Source organism: Narcine bancroftii, chromosome 1, assembly GCF_036971445.1.
Source record: "Narcine bancroftii isolate sNarBan1 chromosome 1, sNarBan1.hap1, whole genome shotgun sequence".
Classification (NCBI taxonomy): domain Eukaryota; kingdom Metazoa; phylum Chordata; class Chondrichthyes; order Torpediniformes; family Narcinidae; genus Narcine; species Narcine bancroftii.
Genome location: NC_091469.1, coordinates 385,816,684 through 385,837,674, shown reverse-complemented (window position 1 = coordinate 385,837,674; position 20,991 = coordinate 385,816,684). Strand labels below are relative to the sequence as shown.

At 41.9% G+C, this 20,991-nt stretch overlaps 1 protein-coding gene across 10 annotated transcripts in view; it reads right to left on the bottom strand.

Moving 5' to 3' along the window:
• Positions 1-20,991, bottom strand: part of invs (inversin) — a 313,548-nt gene that overhangs the window by 84,568 nt on the left and 207,989 nt on the right. For all 10 annotated transcript variants that reach the window (XR_011349882.1, XM_069913577.1, XM_069913576.1 and 7 more), the window contains 2 exons: positions 7,945-8,051; positions 2,864-3,073 (listed from right to left, as the gene is read on the bottom strand). Coding sequence is in view for 9 of the 10 variants with exons in the window: in XM_069913577.1 (XP_069769678.1) it covers positions 2,864-3,073; positions 7,945-8,051 (317 nt within the window). In the remaining variant the exon portion in view is untranslated. The remainder of the gene's footprint in view (positions 1-2,863; positions 3,074-7,944; positions 8,052-20,991) is intronic.

Genomic DNA, 20,991 nt, shown 5'->3' with positions numbered 1-20,991 from the left:
TACCATGAGATTCCATTTGGCCAAATAGAAAATAAAAAACATACATTTTTGCTCAAGTTCATCTCATTTTGCTTTCTCAAATGTAAGCATAGCAACTGTAAATTATCATTCATGTTATGCAAGAATTTTTTAAAAATAATGCCAGAAACACAATTAAATTTATGGCACATAAAATTGTTCATCAACAACTCAAAATCTAAATAAAAATTGTGCATCTTTGCATCTGGAATACAAACAAAAACACCTCAGATTTAAAAACCATTATAAGATCCTGCAGAGGATAGTGAAGTTAGCAGAAAAGATCATTGCTGGCTCTCTTCCTACCATTATTCGCTCGAGTTCAGAAGGATGAGAGGAGATCTTATAGAAACATATAGGATTATGAAGGGTATGGATAGGATAGATGTAGGAAGGTTTTTTGAGCTGGCCGTGGAAACTAAAACGAGAGGACAGTCTCAAGATTCGGGGGAGTAGATTTAGGACAGAGATGAGGAAAAATAGTTTTTCCCAGAGAGTAGTGAATGTTTGGAATTCTCTAACCAGGGAAGTGGTTGAGGCTGCCTCATTAAACATATTTAAAATTCGGTTAGATAAATTTTTACATGATAGAGGAATTAGGGGATATGGGGAGAAGGCAGGTAGGTGGAGTTAGGTCATAAATTAGATCAGCCATGATCGTATTGAATGGCGGAGCAGGCTCGATGGGCCATTTTTGGCCTACTCCTGTTCCTACTTCCTATGTTCCTATGACAGACATCTACAACACACAATGCATACGGAAAGAAATAATCATTGTGAAGGACTTCACATACCCCTCATATAAACTTTTCTCTTTTCTGTCATCTGGTAGAAGGTACTATAGCACTCGGGCCCTTATGTACAGATTGGGCAATAATTTTTTTCCTCCAAGCCATTAGGCTCCTGAATTCCCAGAACTGATGTCGATAGTGTACCATGGACTTTTATTATGTATGTCTTAATATTTTAACTTCTGTTTAATGCAAAAGTGCTCAGTAGTCCTGGAGAAATGCTGTCTCATCTTTACCGTGCAATGCATGGTATGAACAACAAAGAAAGGTGACTTGACCTCAAGCTTGCCCTGCCAAAGTTTTCTATTGCTTTCTTGTTCAAATACAATGTGTATCCAGGCACAGTTAGATGGTATATAATTGACATAAGAATTACTGATGTAAGCAAAAACCAGCTTTCACATGTCTTGGTGTCCTGAAATGAGGAGACCATGTATAAAAAGTGCTGTAATTTCTACATGGTCAAACCATAATGTATACAAATAATTTTACATAAAATCTGGAATGTACACTTTAGTAACATGTGAATTGTTTGATTACAAATTTAAAACTGTGGAGTACAGGGGAAAATAAAAGAAAAAAGTGTCTTAGTCTGAAACATTATGGAGGGCACGGTATATAGGGCAGTGGTATAATAAAGATCATCAAGAAACTAACTGCATTGTCATAGCTGGTTGCATTTTAATGATTTGGAAACTGATCACCATTGATTTCTCAACATAGACCTGTCCTTGAAAATATTTGATCAATTATTGGACAGATCAAATGAGACATGACCATGAAGCATCCAGGATAAGTTGGCCACTTGTGTAGGTGAACAAAGTAGACAATGAGGAGACAGCAGAGAAAAAAAGTCTATGTTAATCAACACCTTTAGAGATGCCAAAACCTTAAGCTATGATCAGCGCATGTGAGATCAATGAATTACAGAGGGTGAAATCAGCCAGATGGCTGAGAAAAGCCATTGATACTGGGATATGTTAGATGATTGGTACAGGCTTTAGAAGCACCAGGTCATTTAGATTTAAGGTCATTGGCATCATTGAAACACAAATTACTTCTTCGTTAAACTTCAAATTTCTAGTTCAAATTTATTGTTGTATGTGCTGAGGTATGATGAGAAAATTCATTTTGTGAACATTAAGCTAATCAACCCATATATATTAGAGCAAATAAAAAAAACCACATTGCAGAGCACAGTTACAGGCAGAGATTAGTTAAACAGAGCAAAAACAATATTATTTTACTTGTTAGAGGTTTGTTCAGAAGTCTGATAATGGCAGGAAAGAAACTGTCCTTGAATCTAGTGGTACCTGATCTCACACGTGTGAACCGTCTTCCCAATGGGAAGAGGGAGAAGAGAAAATAGCTGGGATAGGATGAGAATTTTAATATGTGATGGCTTTTCAAGGTAGTGGAAAGCGCAGATAGAGTTGATGGGAGGAAGCGGGATTTGTGATGGTTCACAACTCTGCATTTTCTATCCATCTTGGATAGAAGAGCTCCCATACCATGAAGTGATGCACCCAAATAGGATATGTATGCATGGTACAGCTAAGATAACCAACATCCTAATTTCAATAAAAAATAGTCATGGCCACATTGGATGAGCTGTTAAACACCTGCCACATATGATCAGTGCATAAAAGAAGTACAAATCTTGATGTATTTGAGTTTTTGGGAGATTCCTTCTCCTGATTTTTTTGTGCTTTTGCTTGTATTGAATAAAGGCCCGTCTTGTCTGTGGCTTGAGGTCCTGAGTGACTTTTCAATCACAATGGATTTCTTGTAAAAGGCACCACACTGGTTACTGGAGTAATCAATGGTTCTGTTCTCCAGTCAGGAAAAGTCACCAGACAACTGAATGAGAAAGTTGATTCTCTCACCATTCAGGGAACAATGTTGCCACTGGCCATATTACTCTTCAGTCCAACTTGGTCAGGCTGACCAAGGTAATTGGCCTATATCCCTCCAGCCCTTTCCTATTCATGTATCTACATTTTTAAACCAAAAACATGAATTTGATTTTGGTACTGTTGAGTCATAATACTTACTTAGCAGCATCTTTCCGAAGTTGGTCATGTTTCATGAGAAGATTTTTTCTTTCCTGGAAAGCCTTACGAACCATGTAACCTTTATAAACAGCCTGGACTTTGGAAGCAGCAATGTCCTGAATTGCAGCTATAGATAGTGCTCCATGTTCTAGCATAAACTGGATCACTTCCTGATGCTCTCCAAGCAAGGCGTAATCAAGGGGAGTGAACCTGAAATGCCAATTAAGACATACAAAACAGCAAGTTTCTTATTTTGGGGTTGCAATATGCATCATTCAAATTGAAGCATCTAAAATGTATTAAACTTTAAAACATTACACAAAATCACATTAAATAAGAGCTCAGCCTTTGCTAACAAATTCCAGCTTCTAGTAATAAATTTTAATTTATATATGGCCTACAAGTCTATACCTCTCAATTTACACCCCATTAACCTACACATAGGTACTTTATTAAGTAGTCTGTCAGGACTAATTAAGAAAATGCCTTCAAATGGTATTCTGAAGGTGATGGGATTGTAACCATAGGTTCATTGTTTGAAGTGATTGTTCCTAAACTTCTAGCTGTACCTTTGATCCACTTCATTTTAAGAATTAAACCACCGAAGCTTCAACAGTCAAAATGTCTGTATATTGGCATATTTGGATTTAAGGATAAAAATACTCAGAACCTCTTAGTGGAATTGGTTACTAAAGTTATGGAAAATTCATCTCTTCAATGTCAAATATCAGGCAAGAGGATGTATACAGCAAATAGCAGGACCTTTCGGAGCATTGATTCTGGGGTACATCAATTGCTTCCTTGAAAGTAGCAAAAAAAGTAGATAAGGTTGTAATTAAGCAACAACATGCTTGCCTTCATCAATCAGGGCACTAGTAAACAAAGCATTGCAGCTGCATAAAGCATTGGTTAGGTCACATAGAAGAAAGGAATGTGAAAGTTTTGGAGAGAGTGCAGAAAATTACCTGGATAAGAAAGCATTAGGAGAGATTAGATAAACTTGGATTGTTTTTTCTAGTTTTGGAAGCTGAGGAGTGACCTGATAGAAGCATTTAAGATGAGAGGCACAGATAGGGTACATAGTCAAAGGCTTTTTTTTTCCCAGGGTGAAGATCCCAAACAATAAAATATATAACTTTAAGGTGAGGGAGAGGGGAAAGTTTAAAGGAAATTTACAAAGCAACTGTCTTTTTAAAAATTTATATAGAGTGTGGTAGGGGTTTGGAGTGCACAACCAGGGTATGGACAAAGGAAAGTTTCCAATGTTATTTTATTTAATTGACTTTTCATGAACATATTCCTCACCTAAATCATGCAGTAGACTGGGAACAACTTACCATTCTGTAAAACACATAAAACTTTTAAAATAATCAACATCTTTGGACAGGAAGAAATAAATGGTAACAAGTTATTCTGCTTTCTGTTTCTTGGAATTCCTATGATCCATATACAATGGATGTATTGTGGCAAAATCTGTAAGAATACTTGTATGCTCTACTGCTTTATGAAAAGATATTTTATTAATTGAAATTTAGGTTTCATAATTCAGTGACTGAAGAACAGACTGCTAAGTGATCTACTTGTTCGAAGTAGAGTTGTATGTAGAAACACCAATGATTTTTAAAAATACAGTCGGAAGAACTCTCTTTTTCAATCAACAATAAGAAGCTGAAGAGATCCAGCAGGTCAGGCAACATCCAGTAAACATTTTGAGTCGGGACCCTTTTTGAAAACAGTCTCAAAAAAGGTCCCAACCCATTTCTTCACTTCCCACTAATACAGGCACTAGAATAGTTTGAGGATTGAAAGATCTCAATGACCAGACAATCTGGCTTTATCTCCATCAAGTAAAAGTTGAAAGGAGATTGGATAGACCTGTACAACAGCTGTACATGACAGATTTACATGGGGTAAACAGAGAGAGGCAGTTCCCATTAGTGGATGACTCAAGGACTTGGAGAGAACTGAAGGTGATGAGCACAGGATATGTGAACAAATACTTTTTTTTAAAACACAGAGAGGTGATGAATTGGAACAGCTGCCTGTAGCTGTAGTGGATTTCAAAAAGCATTTGGCTCAGCATTTAATGGAAATTAATTTCACAGCTGCAGAGCAGGAGAAAAGGATAAAATAGATGACTCTACATGAAGCCAGTAGGACTCAAATGATCAAACTGCTTTCTTTTGTGTCATGTTTCTATGACAAATGCACAAAGGAAAGTTTCCAATGTTATTGTATTTAATTGACTTTTCATGAACATATTCCTCACCTAAATCATGCAGTAGACTGGGAACAACTTACCATTCTTAGCACTCTAAATGATGTGATTCAAATTAATCTTAACAACCACATTTAATAAAAATATAGTGGCAAGGAAGAAACAAAATGCAAAAAGCAAATCAATATACAAAGAAAAATATGAATCAAGAAAAGGAAAAAAAATCTAACCAAGAAATAACAGTCACCTTGTAAATCACCCAGTCAAGTCAACCAACATTTCTAATTGATATGGATTTAATACTGTACAGCCAATATTATGGGATCAAGCAAAGAACCCACTTACAAGTAAAAATCTGTTATCCATTGTTTGCACTAAACTTGACTTTAGTGGAACTGAATTTCAGAAGCAGGAGAGTATGCTTCTATAATATATACTTAACCTACATGACTAACACTGAATTTCTATCCCTTATCTTTAAAGGCAACATGCCAGTCTCGTGCTAGAGACCAGTTACCTTAAGTAATGTCAGTGTTTCATTGATTACAGATGGTTACCAGATTATGGAACAGGGTATACAATGCAGGGAACAAAGAAAGAATCCCAAATCTTAAAATTATTTTCTCTACAGACCAGCTAATACATGATGATATAATGAACAATTTATTGTGATTTATTGCTATTTATAATCAGTTGTTACATTTTGAAAGATGGGGAGTTGCCTTTGATTTACTTAGGCTGCCACATCACACAGCAAGGCTCTTCCTTACTGACAAGAATCAAATATTTTTTAAACAGGTGAAAGGGAAGTCGAACAGCTTTTTTAATCTTGTATATGGATATACTTAAAGTAATTTCTGGGAAAAAGTGCTGTGTAATGCATAAAGATTTTGAAATGAATGATGAGAATCCATTCATATTACATCTTTTCATGATCTGGTAATGTCCCAGCATTTCCAAGAATTAATTAAGTAATTTTAACTTGAACTCAGTGGTATAAAGTAAGGAAAGATGGCAGCCAATTTGTGTGCAGGAATACCCTTTAAGCAACAAGACAAATAGCCATAACATCTGTTTTCATGAAATTGTGAGTGTTAAAAATTTGCTGAAGCCATCTCAGGAAAGGCAAAGTTCATTTTTTAATAATTTTTTAAATAATTTTTTCGACTTACCATTATGGTAAGTCTTTCAATGCAATCCTGAAATAGGGCTTCAGTTGAAAGACAGAACCTAGAATACTTCCCTCTCATTGTGACATAGTGGTCTCTAATCCCAGGCATTGTTCCTCAGACTGAGTAACACTCAGAGCTACTAATAATTAACAGAATCAAAGTATCTGGTATTACCCCATGAAAGACACAATAAATAAAATTTGATAACTAGAAGGTTGATTAATTCATAAATCCTTTATTATAATCTAACTTAATAAGATTTATTCTGCTCACATACGAAACAGACAGCAGATAGCTGTGCAATCAAACCAACAACATGGAGTGAAGCACAAAAGTCTGAAGTCTGGGGGAGTTGAGCATGTCTCACAATGCGCCTAGGTGTTAAAGATATATGACTCATGTTTCAGGCCTGAGCCATGGAACCATAGAACATTATGTCACAGAAAACAGGCTCTTTGGCCCTTCTGAACTGTGCCAAACTATTATTCTGCCTAGTTCCTCTGACCTACACCAGTCCATACCCCTCCCATCAATGCACCTGACCAAATTTTTTTTTGAAACATTAAAATAGAGCCCACATTCACCACTTTAGCTGGCATTTGTGGGTGGTCTCAGTCAGTCACAAATTAGAAGAAGAACACCTCATATTCTATCTGGTCACCCTCCAACCAGATGGCATTAATAATGCTCACATTTCCTTTCACCTGACCTCTTCTCCATGTCCAATTATCACCTATTGTCTGTTGGTCTGTATTCCTCCCCCGCCACCTGTTTTATTCAGCCTGCTTTTTCTCATACCTTGAAGAAAGCCTTTACCTCCTATGGACACCGAAACCTGCTGAGTTCCTACTGCATTTCTGTGTTTTTACATAAACCAGCAGCATGGACTGGACTGGCAGGTAGTGTTACTTACAGATGCTTAAAGGCTTTAGTTGTTAATGGAGTAGGTGCAAACATGACTTTGATATCTTGCTTTAGGGGATAGGGCTAATATTGTCAGATTCCAAAGTGTGGCAAAGAATGTGGTTAATGAGAGACATGTAAATTTTGCAGGCAGCTTGAAAGATCAAGTAGATTGATTGATTCCACTGTGTGCTGAAGCTCAAAACTAGAACAAAATTGAGGAATGATAAAATCAATACATGTCAGTTTTCTGTGACATGGGCTGCACTAGCCAAAGACATGGCCAAAGATGCAGTCTGCAGCTCAATTTAAATTGAGCCCAGACTGTCACTTGCACAAACCCAGTGAGCCAAGAGCACCAATTGATCATGCCAATACAACACACCAGTTGTGTTCTTGTCCTCTTTTAACACTGACATGGGTTTCTGAATCCAGATAAGCCTTTCTCAGCATCCAAATGAGTCGTTTCAACATCTGACAAAAATTTGACGTTCTTTTTTCCCTGTAAATTACTTCTCTGAAGCAAAATGGCAGATAACAAACTTAGGAACAGTTTTGTGTCATGATAACGTACACTTTACACTAAATTAAATGTACACAATTTACCAATCAACAGAAGTAGGGCACCTTTATCCTGCAAGTGTGATGTGAATTTAAGCATAATGCATTAAAATGTGATAGAGCATTTGGCCTCCCCTCTGAAATGGGAATTACTAAAAATAATTGAGGTATTTTTTCTGTTTTTTAAAAAAGAAATCATTAAATAACCACTTGAGATTTCATGTTACCTTTCTTCGTTTGTTTCCATGTGATTAGGGAAGGCATTATAGCCCAACAAAAGTTTAACTGCATCCAGATAACCATTGTTACAGGACCAATGTAACGCTGTTCTCCCCTGAAATGAAGGACAAGAAATGGTTTCTATTTATGTAAACATAGGCACCATTTTGAGCTAAAGAATGGAAAAACAGTTTTCCTTGCAAAAACAAGTGATTTTAACATTTCTACTTGATGATAACCACATGGAAATGTTAAACCTTGAAACCTAATGCAATGTTAATTTTTCTCTTCCATGGCTGCTCGTGAATGTTTATGCTGCAAGAATGGCGACAAACTATTTGGGATGAATATCTATCAATGCAACCAGAGCACTGCTCTGGCAAGAACCTATCAACCTGTGTTTTAAATATACTCAATGAATGAGGGCCTCTACAGTCACCTGTGGCAGCGAATTCCACAGATTCACCAAAGGGACAGCTATCCTTTCATTCTGTGCCTTTGTCCTCTGATCCTAGACTCTTGTACTGTTGGAAAGCTTCTCAATGCCCATTCTATCCAGCCCTTTCAGTATTTGAATGTTTTAATGAGATCCCCCCCCTCCTCCTAAACTCCAGCGAGTAGAGACCCAGAGTCATCAAACGCTCCTCATACATTAATCTTCTGATCCCTGGAATCATTTTCCTCTGTGTCCTCTCCAACACCAGCACATTCTACATTAGATATGCGGACCAAAGCTGCTCACAATACACCACGTGGGGTGACCAACACCTTCTTGATAGTAGTGGGTCAAAGATATTGTGTGCTGGATGGAAAAGGTCCTCAATAATTCTTGGAACCATTTTTACAAGGTCATTTCAGCCATTAAGATGATCCTCTGTTATGACTTCTGGTCTAATTCTTTGCAGATACCATATCACACAATCATGCAGCCAGACAGGACACTCTCAATTGTGGCCCTGTAAAATGTTGTCAAGATGGGGGCCTCCTTAGGAAATGTAGGTACTGCTGTGTCTTCCTGACTAATGAAGAGGTGTTGTGGGTCCAGGATTGTTTGTCCTATATGCACACTAAAGGCTTTTACAGGTATATTCTCTGCTAAGAATGCGTCTGAAGAAGCAGAAGCGGCACTTTAGATTGCCGTTCAGGTGGCAGCATTGAAAGCGCAGTGCTGGCCACCTGAAAGAACAGCGCATCCCCACACTGATCCCGCTGCCACACTCTCTCCCCACGCACGGGGCTGGAGCGGCTGACGGTGGAGGAGGAGGCTGGAGTGGCCGGTGGGGCGGTACAGGGGCTGGAGCGACCGGCGGGTGAGTACGGGGGCTGGAGCAACCAGCGGGAGAGTACGGGGGCTGGAGCGAACGGCGGGCGAGTACGGGCGCTGGAGCGACCGGCGGGTGAGTACGGGGGCTGGAGCGACCGGCGGGCGAGTACGGGGGCTGGAGCGACCGGCGGGCAAGTACGGGGGCTGGAGCGACCGGTGGGTGAGTACGGGGGCTGGAGCGACCGGCGGATGAATACGGGTGCTGGAGCAACCGGCGGGTGAGCAAGGGGCTGGAGCAGCGGCGGATGAGCACGGGAGCTGGAGCAGCGGCGGATGAGCACGGGGGCTGGAGCAGCGGCAGGTGAGCACGGGGGCTTGAGCAGCGGCGGGTGAGTACGGGGGCTGGAGCGGCTGGCAGGGCAGGAGGCTGGAGCACTGGCAGGGGGAGGAGGAGGATGGAGCAGCCAGCAGGGGAGAAGGAGGCGCTCGAGTTGGGTACCGGCATTGTTTTGGCCAGCTCCCTTCTCCTCCGCTGGCTGCTCCAGCCTCCTCCCCTGCCGGCCGCTCCAGCCCCCTTCTCCCCACTCTTGAAATCAGTCCCTATAGTGTGGGAACAGCCTGTGCTGGCCGACCGACAGTATGGGGACTGATTTCGTGAGTGGGGAGAGAGCGGGGGAGCAGGATCAGTGTGGGGACGTCCCGCGCAGGATGTCCCCGTGCTGACAGCCCACGCCGGCCGCCCGACGGTGTGGGGACTGGGAGAGGAGCTGTCAGGCGCTGGCCAACTGACTGTCATCTGAATGGAGGCCACTGTGCTGCGGGGATTATCCCTCTTTGAGGAGGGATACAAAGCTCGCCTTGCAGGGGCCTCCTTCACATTCACGTGGCCTTCCCACAGCCGCATTTTGTCAAAATATGCGGGTTTACAAGCAGAGCAATTGGCCACCAAAAGTGCCTTAAGGAACTTTGCTTTGCACCTCATTAAGAAAGCAATATATTTGGATGGGATGGGATAAAAGTTGGGAGTGGGGGGGAAGCATTACTGGTCAGGGATAGTATCACAGCTGAAGAAAGAAAGGATGTCTAATGAGTTGGTGTGAGTGGAAGTCAAAAATAGGAAGAGAGCAATTACTGATTTGGAAGTAGTCTACAGATCCAACAGCCCCCGGAATACTGAGGAACAGATTAATAGGCAGATCTTGGAAAGGAGCAGAAATAACAGGGTTGTTGATCTGGAAGACTTCAACTTTCCAAATATTGACCGACATCTCCTTACAGAAAGAGGGGTAGATGGAACAGAATTTTTCAAGTGTGTCCAAGAAGGATTCCTGACACAGTATATGCGCCAGCTGACTTTTTAAAAAATATTTTTTAATTTTTCACACTGTGAACCATATCAACCAAAATATATACAAACAATTCTCATTAAATATACACAGTGGAATTTTCTCCCTTTTTCTCCCCCCATCCTCCCTCCCCACCTTCCCACCCCCATCCAAAACCAATAAATATTCAACATATACAATACAATAAAACCATTAAACAATGTTATCTGCTTTTACACACTGAATCAAGTAGTTTTGTCTTCTTATCATTTTAGGGGGTGGAGCTCCATGGCAAGCACTCACTGTTATGTTCCATGTATGGTTCCCAAATTTGTTCAAATAATGTGACTATATTTTTTTAAATTATATGTTATTTTTTCCAATGGAATACATTTATTCATTTCCATATATCATTGCTGTATTCTCAGGCTCTTTTCCATTTTCCAAGTTGACATTATACAATTTTTTTGCTACTGCAAAGGCTAAATCTTTTTTGCACTTTATCCAATTTGAGGCCTAATTCCTTACTTCTTGTTACTTAGAAGAAAGATCTCAGGATTTTTTGGTATGTTATTTTTTGTGATTTTATTTAATATCTGCTTTAGATCTTCCCAAAACATATTCACTTTCATATATGCCCAAATTGCATGTATTGTTGTTACCATTACCTTCTTAGAGCGAAAACATCTATCTGATAATGTTGGATCCCATTCTTTTAACTTTTGAGGCATGATATATACCCTGTGTCACCAATTATACTGTATCATGCGTAACCTTGTATTTATTGTATTCTTCATAGTTCCAGAACATAACTTTTCCCTTGCTTCATTTTTTATCTTTATGTTTAAATCCTTTTCCCACTTTTGCTTAGGTTTATAGCTTATTTCATCATTTTCCTTATCTTGCAGCTTAATGTACATGTTCGTTATAAATCTTTTAATTATCATTGTGTCTGTAATCGCATATTCAAAGCTGCTTCCTTCTGGTAATCTCAAAATAAGCTTTCAGTTGATGATATGCAAACATTGTACCATGAGTTATTCCATATTTGTACTTCAACTGTTCAAATGTTAATAAATTATTTCTCAAAAAAACAATTTTCTATTCTTTTGATTCCTTTTCTCTCCCATTCTCTATTGTAAAAGGGATTAGTGCGTTTTGTGTCAATAACAATTTTGGTATTTGGTAATTTGTTTTTTTAACTTTCTAAGTGGATCTTCTTCCATATATTAAGTAGATGATGCAATATTGGTGGGCTTTTATATTGCACCAGCTTTTCATCCCACTTAAAAAGTATATGTTCTGGTACCTTCTCCCCTATATTATCTAGTTCTATCTTAGTCCAGTCTGGTTTTTCCCTTGTCTCGTAAAAATCTAATAAATACCTTAATTGTGCAGCTCTATAATAATTTTTAAAGTTTGGTAACTGCAAACCACCTTGGTTATACCTCTCTGTTAATTTATATAATGCTATCCTCGGTTCGATGCTGAACCAAGCCATGAAAGACCCCAACAATGAAGACGCTGTTTACATCCGGTACCGCACGGATGGCAGTCTCTTCAATCTGAGGCGCCTGCAAGCTCACACCAAGACACAAGAGAAACTTGTCCGTGAACTACTCTTTGCAGATGATGCCGCTTTAGTTGCCCATTCAGAGCCAGCTCTTCAGCGCTTGACGTCCTGCTTTGCGGAAACTGCCAAAATGTTTGGCCTGGAAGTCAGCCTGAAGAAAACTGAGGTCCTCCATCAGCCAGCTCCCCACCATGACTACCAGCCCCCCCACATCTCCATCGGGCACACAAAACTCAAAACGGTCAACCAGTTTACCTATCTCGGCTGCACCATTTCATCAGATGCAAGGATCGACAATGAGATAGACAACAGACTCGCCAAGGCAAATAGCGCCTTTGGAAGACTACACAAAAGAGTCTGGAAAAACAACCAACTGAAAAACCTCACAAAGATAAGCGTATACAGAGCCGTTGTCATACCCACACTCCTGTTCGGCTCCGAATCATGGGTCCTCTACCGGCACCACCTACGGCTCCTAGAACGCTTCCACCAGCGTTGTCTCCGCTCCATCCTCAACATCCATTGGAGCGCTCACACCCCTAACGTCGAGGTACTCGAGATGGCAGAGGTCGACAGCATCGAGTCCACGCTGCTGAAGATCCAGCTGCGCTGGATGGGTCACGTCTCCAGAATGGAGGACCATCGCCTTCCCAAGATCGTATTATATGGCGAGCTCTCCACTGGCCACCGTGACAGAGGTGCACCAAAGAAAAGGTACAAGGACTGCCTAAAGAAATCTCTTGGTGCCTGCCACATTGACCACCGCCAGTGGGCTGATAACGCCTCAAACCGTGCATCTTGGCGCCTCACAGTTTGGCGGGCAGCAGCCTCCTTTGAAGAAGACCGCAGAGCCCACCTCACTGACAAAAGGCAAAGGAGGAAAAACCCAACACCCAACCCCAACCAACCAATTTTCCCTTGCAACCGCTGCAATCGTGTCTGCCTGTCCCGCATCGGACTGGTCAGCCACAAACGAGCCTGCAGCTGACGTGGACTTTTTTACCCCCTCCATAAATCTTCGTCCGCGAAGCCAAGCCAAAGAAGAAGAAGATCCTCGGTTTCCCCCCTTTCCACAAAAATTTCCTTATTATTCTCTTTAGTTCATGAAAGAATTTCTCTGTTAAGGGAATTGGTAACGATTGAAATAAGTATTGTATCCTTGGGAAAACATTCATTTTAATGCAATTTACCCTCCCTATCAACGTTAGCGGTAATTCTTTCCAATGTTCTAAGTCTTCCTGCAATTTCTTTATTAGTGGCTGATAATTTAGTTTGTACAAGTGGCTTAAGTTATTATCTAACCTGATACCTAGGTATCGGATTGGTTGTGCTTGCCATTTAAATGGTGATTCTTTTTAAAATTCTGTATAATCCGTGTTACTCATTGGCATCACCTCACTTTTATTTGCATTGATCTTGTACCCCGATATTTATCCATACTCCTTCAATTTCTTATGTAATTCTTTTATTGATATTTCTGGTTCTGTTAGGTATATTATGATGTCATCTGGAAATAAGCTGATTTTATCTCCTTCTCCTTTATTTTTATCCCTTTTATTTTATTTTCTGCTCTTATCAGTTCTGCCAATGGTTCTATTGCTAAAGCGAACAATGACGGGGATAATGGACATCCCTGTCTAGTTGACCTACTTAATTTAATGTGGCTCAAAACATATCCATTTATTGTTACTTTCGCCAACGGTCCATTTTACAATGCTTTAATCCAATTAATATATTTTTCTGGTAGATTGAACCTCTGTAATTCTTTAAATAAATAGTTCCACTCTACTCTGTCAAAGGCTTTTTCTGCGTCTAAAGCAACAGCCACTGTTGGCTTCTTATTTCCTTGAACTGCATGAATTAGATTAATAAGTTTACTGACATTATCTGCTGTTCGTCTTTTCTTAATAAATCCAGTTTGATCTTGTTTTACTATTTTTGGTACACAATCAGCCAATCTGTTTGCTAATAATTTTGCTATTATCTTATAATCTAAGTTAAGTGGAGATATATGATGCTGGTGTTAATGGATCCTTCCCAGTCTTTGGTATTACTGTAATTATTGCTGTCTTACATAAATCTGCCCGGACCAGGGCCTCCGCCTGCTTCGCTCTGCCGAGGCCAGGGCCACCGCCTCCCCCTTGACTCTGCCCGGACCGGGGCCGCCGCCTCCTTCTTTCTGCCTGGACCGGGGCCTCTGCCTGCTTCACTCTACCGAGGTCGGGGCCGCCGCCGCCTCCCCCTCGCTTTTGCCCGGATCAGGGCCGCTGCCTCCTTCTTTCTGCCTGAACCGGGGCCTCCGCCTGCTTCACACTACCGAGGCCGGGCTGCCACCTCCCCCTCGCTTTTTACATTTTACACCGCAGTTACACAGCAGTAAGAAAGGGTGTGCCTCGGTCAACCCCGTCAGAATCCAACCGGGTCCCTGACCTACCTCAGAGGTAGTTAGAGAACCCAATTAAACTTACCTAGGCCATGTCCACAGGTGATTTGCGACCAGGTATGGTCTGACCTAGGAGGGGAGGCAGGCCCCTTCAGCCCGGGTAAGAAACCTGCATAGGAGAAGGCCACTCCGATATAAATCCTATGACCCAAGGACCTCGCTGCCACATCCCAGCTTTCTTGGCCACAGCACACGAATCATGGGTGTAAAGGGTGGGGCCAGTACTGCGCACACTGCACTCCGCCTAAAAGCTCCTTTGCGCAGGCCCGAGGACATGTCCACATCCTCCCCCTCCACATCCTCCCCCTCAAAAGATGCTCACAAACTCAAGCTAGCATGCTGGAACATCAGAACCATGCTAGACAAGGCTGACAGCCACCGACCTGATCGTCATCTGCCCTCATCACACATAACCTCCTCAGACTTGACATCGACATAGCCACTCTCAGTGAAGTCCGCCTTGCAGAGGTAGGCAGCCTCCAAGAATGGGCGCGGGCTACACACTCTACTGGTCTGGCAAGCCTATGGATCAACGACGCCTATCTGGTGTAGGCTTCATGGTCAAGAACTCCATTGCCTCCAAACTCAAAAACCTCCCGAAAGGCCACTCGGACCAGATCATGTCCATGTGACTCCCCCTTCAAAACAAGAGTCATATCACCCTCATCAGTGTCTATGCTCCAACCCTCCAGGCAGAACCAGCAGAAAAGGACAAGTTCTACACTGACCTGCGCAACCTCATTCAACGCACCCCTACAGCCGACAAGGTTGTCATCCTTGGTGACTTCAACGCTTGCGTTGGCAAAGACTCAGAAACCTGGCCAGGAATCCTGGGCAAGCATGGTGTCGGCAAGTGCAATGACAATGAGCGCCTCCTGTTGGAGCTCTGCGCAGAACAGCAGCTTGTCATTACAAACACCCTTTTTCAGCAGCGGGACAGCCTGAAGACTACCTGGATGCATCCCCGATCCAAACACTGGCACCTCCTGGACTACGTCCTGGTGCGAGAAAGAGACAAACGAGATGTGCTCCACACCAGGGTCATGCTCAGCGTGGAATGCCACACGGACCACCGGCTGGTTCGCTGCAAGCTCAACCTTCACTTCAAGCCAAAGTCCAGGAACAGTAAAGCCGCCAGAAAGAGGTTCAATGTTGGAAACTTGCAGTCAGACGAAGTGAGAGGAAACTTCCAGGCAAACCTCAAAGCAAAGCTCGAGAATGCAATCTGCCTCACGGACTCGTCCCCTGAAACACTCTGGGATCAGCTGAAGACTACCAAACTGCAATCCACTGAAGAGGTACTGGGCTTCTCCTCCAGGAAAAACAAGGACTGGTTTGACGAAAACAACCAGGAAATCCAGGAGCTGCTGGCAAAGAAGCGAGCTGCCCACCAGGCTCACTTTGCAAAGCCGTCCTGGCCAGACAAACGCCCCTTCCGTCACGCATCTTCAGCGCAAAATCCGGGAGATCCAAAATGAGTGGTGGACTAGCCTCGCCAAACGAACCCAGCTCAGTGCGGACATTGGCGACTTCAGGGGTTTTTACGAGGCTCTAAAGGCTGTGTACGGCCCCTCACCCCAAGTCCAAAGCCCGCTGCGCAGCTCAGACGGCAAAGTCCTCCTCAGCGACAAGATCTCCATCCTCAACCGATGGTCAGAACACTTCCAATCTCTTTTCAGTGCCAACCGCTCAATCCAAGAATCCGCCTTGCTCTAGCTCCCTCAACAGCCCTTAAGGCTAGAGCTGGATGAGGTCCTCACCCGGGAAGAGACAAATAAGGCAACTGAACAACTGAAAAGTAGCAAAGCAGCAGGTATGGATGGAATCCCCCCAGAGGTCTGGAAGGCTGGCGGGAAAACTCTGCATGCCAAACTGCATGAGTTTTTCGAGCTCTGCTGGGACCAAGGAAAGCTGCCTCAGGACCTTCGTGATGCCATCATCATCACCCTGTACAAAAACAAAGGTGAGAAATCAGACTGCTCAAACTGCAGGGGAATCACGCTGTTCTTCATTGCAGGCAAAATCTTCGCCAGGATTCTCCTAAATAGAATAATACCTAGAGTCACCGAAAACGTTCTCCCAGAATCACAGTGTGGCTTTCGCGCAAACAGAGGAACTACTGACATGGTCTTTGCCCTCAGACAGCTCCAAGAAAAGTGCAGAGAACAAAACAAAGGCTCTACATCACCTTTGTTGACCTCACCAAAGCCTTCGACACCGTGAGTAGGAAAGGGCTTTGGCAAATACTAGAGCGCCTCGGATGCCCCCCAAAGTTCCTCAACATGGTTATCCAACTGCACGAAAACCAACAAGGTCGGGTCAGATACAGCAATGAGCTCTCTGAACCCTTCTCCATTAACAATGGGGTGAAGCAAGGCTGTGTTCTCGCACCAACCCTCTTTTCAATCTTCTTCAGCAAGATGCTGAAACAAGCCATGAAAGATCGCAACAATAAAGACGCTGTTTACATCCGGTACCGCACGGATGGCAGACTCTTCAATCTGAGGCGCCTGCAAGCTCACACCAAGACACAAGAGCAACTTGTCTGTGAACTACTCTTTGCAGATGATGCCGCTTTAGTTGCCCATTCAGAGCCAGCTCTTCAGCGCTTGACGTCCTGTTTTGCGGAAACTGCCAAAATGTTTGGCCTGGAAGTCACCCTGAAGAAAACTGAGGTCCTCCATCAGCCAGCTCCCCACCATGACTACCAGCCCCCACACATCTCGATCAGGCACACAAAACTCAAAACGGTCAACCAGTTTACCTATCTCAGCTGCACCATTTCATCGGATGGAAGGATCGACAACGAGATAGACAATAGACTCGCCAAGGCAAATAGCGCCTTTGGAAGACTACACAAAAGAGTCTGGAAAAACAACCAACTGAAAAACCTCACAAAGATTAGCGTATACAGAGCCGTTGTCATACACACGCTCCTGTTCGGCTCCGAATCATGGGTCCTCTACCGGTATCACCTACGGCTCCTAGAACGCTTCCACCAGCGTTGTTTCCACTCCATCCTCAACATTCATTGGAGCGACTTCATCTCCAACATCGAAGTACTCGAGATGGCAGAGGCCGACAGCATCGAATCCACGCTGCTGAAGATCAAACTGCGCTGGGTATGACACGTCTCCATAATGGAGGACCATCGCCTTCCCAAGATCGTGTTATATGGCTAGCTCTCCACTGGCCACCGAGACAGAGGTGCACCAAAGAAGAGGTACAAGGACTGCCTAAAGAAATCTCTTGGTGCCTGCCACATTGACCACTGCCAGTGGGCTGATATCGCCTCAAACCATGCATCTTGGCGCCTCACAGTTCGGCGGGCAGCAACGTCCTTTGAAGAAGACCGCAGAGCCCACCTCACTCACAAAAGACAAAGGAGGAAAAACCCAACACCCAACCAACCAATTTTCCCTTGTAACCGCTGCAACTGCGTCTTCCTGTCCCGCATCGGACTTGTCAGCCACAAACGAGCCTGCAGCTGACGTGGACATTACTCCACCATAAATCTTCATCCGCGAAACCAAGCCAAAGAAAAAGAAGAACATGAATATGACAAGTTTTGTTTTTCTTCTATCTGTTTCATTACTTCCAGGAGAGGAGGAATTAATAACTTTTTAAATGTTTTATAGAATTCTATTTGGAATCCATCCTCTCCTGGTGTTTTATTGTTCGGCACCTTTTTCAATATATCCTGTACTTCCTCTATTTCAAATGGTTTTATCAGTTTGTTTTGTTCCTCTTGTTGCAATTTCGACAGTTCAATTTTAGCTAAAAACTCTTCTATTTTTTCATCTTTCCCCTCGTTCTCAGTTTGGTATAATTGTTCATAAAATTCCTTAAAGTTTTCATTAATCTCTATTGGGTTATATGTAATTTGTTTGTCCTTTTTCCTTGATGCCAATACAGTTCTTTTAGTTTGTTCTGTTTTAAGTTGCCAGGCTAATATTTTACGTTTTTTTTCTCCCAGTTCGTAATACTTTTGCTTTATTTTCATAATGTTCTTCTCCACCTTGTATGTTTGTAATATTTCGTATTTTATTTTTTTGTCCGCCAATTCTCTTTTTTTTGTTATATCATCCCTTTTTACTAGTTCCTTTTTTGTACTTACTATATTCCTTTCTAACTGCTCTATTTCCCGATTGTAGTCCTTTTTCATCTTAGTTACATAACTTATTGTCTGCCCTCTAATGAAAGGTTTCTTTGCGTCCCATAATATACATTTGTCTTTCACTGATTCCGTGTTTATTTCAAAATATGTTTTAAATTGGTGTTCAATTACTTCTCTAAATTCCTGCCTTTTAAGTAGCATGGAGTTTAACCTCTATCTATATGTTCTTGGTGGGATGTCCTCCAGTTCTATTGCTAATAACAGGGGCGAATGATCAGATAGTAGTCTAGCTTTATACTCTGTTTTTCTAACTCTCCCTTGAATATGGTCCGACAACAAAAACATATCAATCCTTGAGTATGCTTAATGCCTACTTGAATAATACGTATATTCCTTCTCTCTTGGTTTTGCCTCCTCCATAAATCCATAAGTTTCATTTCCTGCATTGATTTAACCATAAATTTGGTTACTTTATTCGTTTTGCTAGTCTTTTGTCCAGTTTTATCCAACATTGGATCCAAAGGTTAAAATCCCCTCCTATCAATATATTTCCTTGTGTATCTACAATCTTCAAAAAAATATCCTGCATAAACTTTTGATCCTCCTCATTAGGTGCATATATATTGAGCAAATTCCAAAATTCTGAGTATATCTGACACTTTATCATTACATACCTTCCTGCTGGATCTATTATTTCCTCCTCTATTTTGATTGGTACATTTTTATTAATTAATATAGCTACACCTCTAGCTTTTGAATTATATGATGCTGCCATTATGTGCCCTACCCAGTCTCTCTTTAATTTATGTTCCACTTCAGTTAGATGCGTTTCCTGCACAAATGCTACATTTATTTTTTATTTTTTCAGTAAATTTAGTAGCTTCTTCCTTTTAATTTGGTTATGTATTCCATTAATGCTTATAGTCATACAGTTCAACACGGCCATCTTATATCTTGTTTACACCTCATTTCCGCTTCCTCACCACCTCTATCCCCTTTTCCCCCATTTTCATCAATCAGTTTTTCCTTTTTAAACTCAATGTATGACAACACATGTAAAACATAAAATACTCCAACAATTCCCACACCCAATATTACCTTAACCCCAAATGCCCCCCCCACCTCTCTGAGTTGCCCCTTATCCTTTGCCGGGCAACCACAAATCCCCTTTCCATTTGGATTGTGATCTTGCTCGCAAGCGTCAACTGATTTCGCAGTGACGGTTATTCTCTTCCCCCCAGCACCACCCCTGAAAACATTTTTTTTTACACATATAACAAAGCTCTTCCTTTTTTTTCCCTTCCTTCCTTCCTTCCCTTCTCTTTTCCCTCTTTAGTCCTTTACATATACATTGTTTTTACATCTTTATATATACTTTTTGGCTGTTCTTCATTCTTATTACATCTCTTCATCTCTCCTTCTGTCCTGCAAATGCTCTGTGAATTCTTGTGGTTCCTCCAGATTTGAGAACAATCTGTTTTGCTCTCTGGGTATAAATATTTTAAGCACGGCTGGATGTCTCAACATGAAATTATAACCTTTTTTCCATATCGAATTTGCTGTATTAAACTCCTTCCTCTTCTTTAAGAGTACAAAACTTATGTCTGGGTAAAAAAATATCTTCTCTAATTTTATTCCTTGCTCATTCCAGTATATTTTCTCATCATATATCTCAAAAATTTTACTAAGAAGGATCTTGGTTTTTATGTGTTTGCGTTTTCGGAGCTAGTGCTCTGTGTGCCCTTTCTATTTCCATTTCTTCCTGCATTTCTGTCATTCCCAGGACCTTCAGGATCCATCCTTTTATAAATTCCTTCATGTCTGAGCCTTCTTCACCCTCCTTCAGGCCCATATTTTTATGTTGTTTCACCTACTATAATTTCCCAACATATCAATTTTCTGAGTACCTCACTCCATCTCCTGCCGACTTCCTCATCTTCCAGCTGAGAGCCCTGGTGTCAGGCGTCCCTCAGCTGGTCGTGCAATGGTTGCCCGCTCCTCAGCTGAGCCTTCTGCCCGTCGGTGTTTTCTTTTACCATTGATATCGCACTGCTTATGCGTGACTCCTCGCGCATGCGCAGTTGTCCACTTTTGTTTGGCTCAGAGAGCCATTTTTGCAGTCCACTGGTCAGGGGGTCGCGACTCCACAGGGCCAGCACCACCCTCAGAGAATGGACATTCTTCGCCACCACGGCTCCCTGTTCCTTCGTGAAGGTAAGGCCTTCTTTCTTTTCCGGTGACTTTTCTTTTTTTTCTCCCCATTTTTACTTTTTCCTTCTTGGGTGCCATCTTCTTTCTCTTCTCTACAACTTTATCTTCTATTTCTTATATTT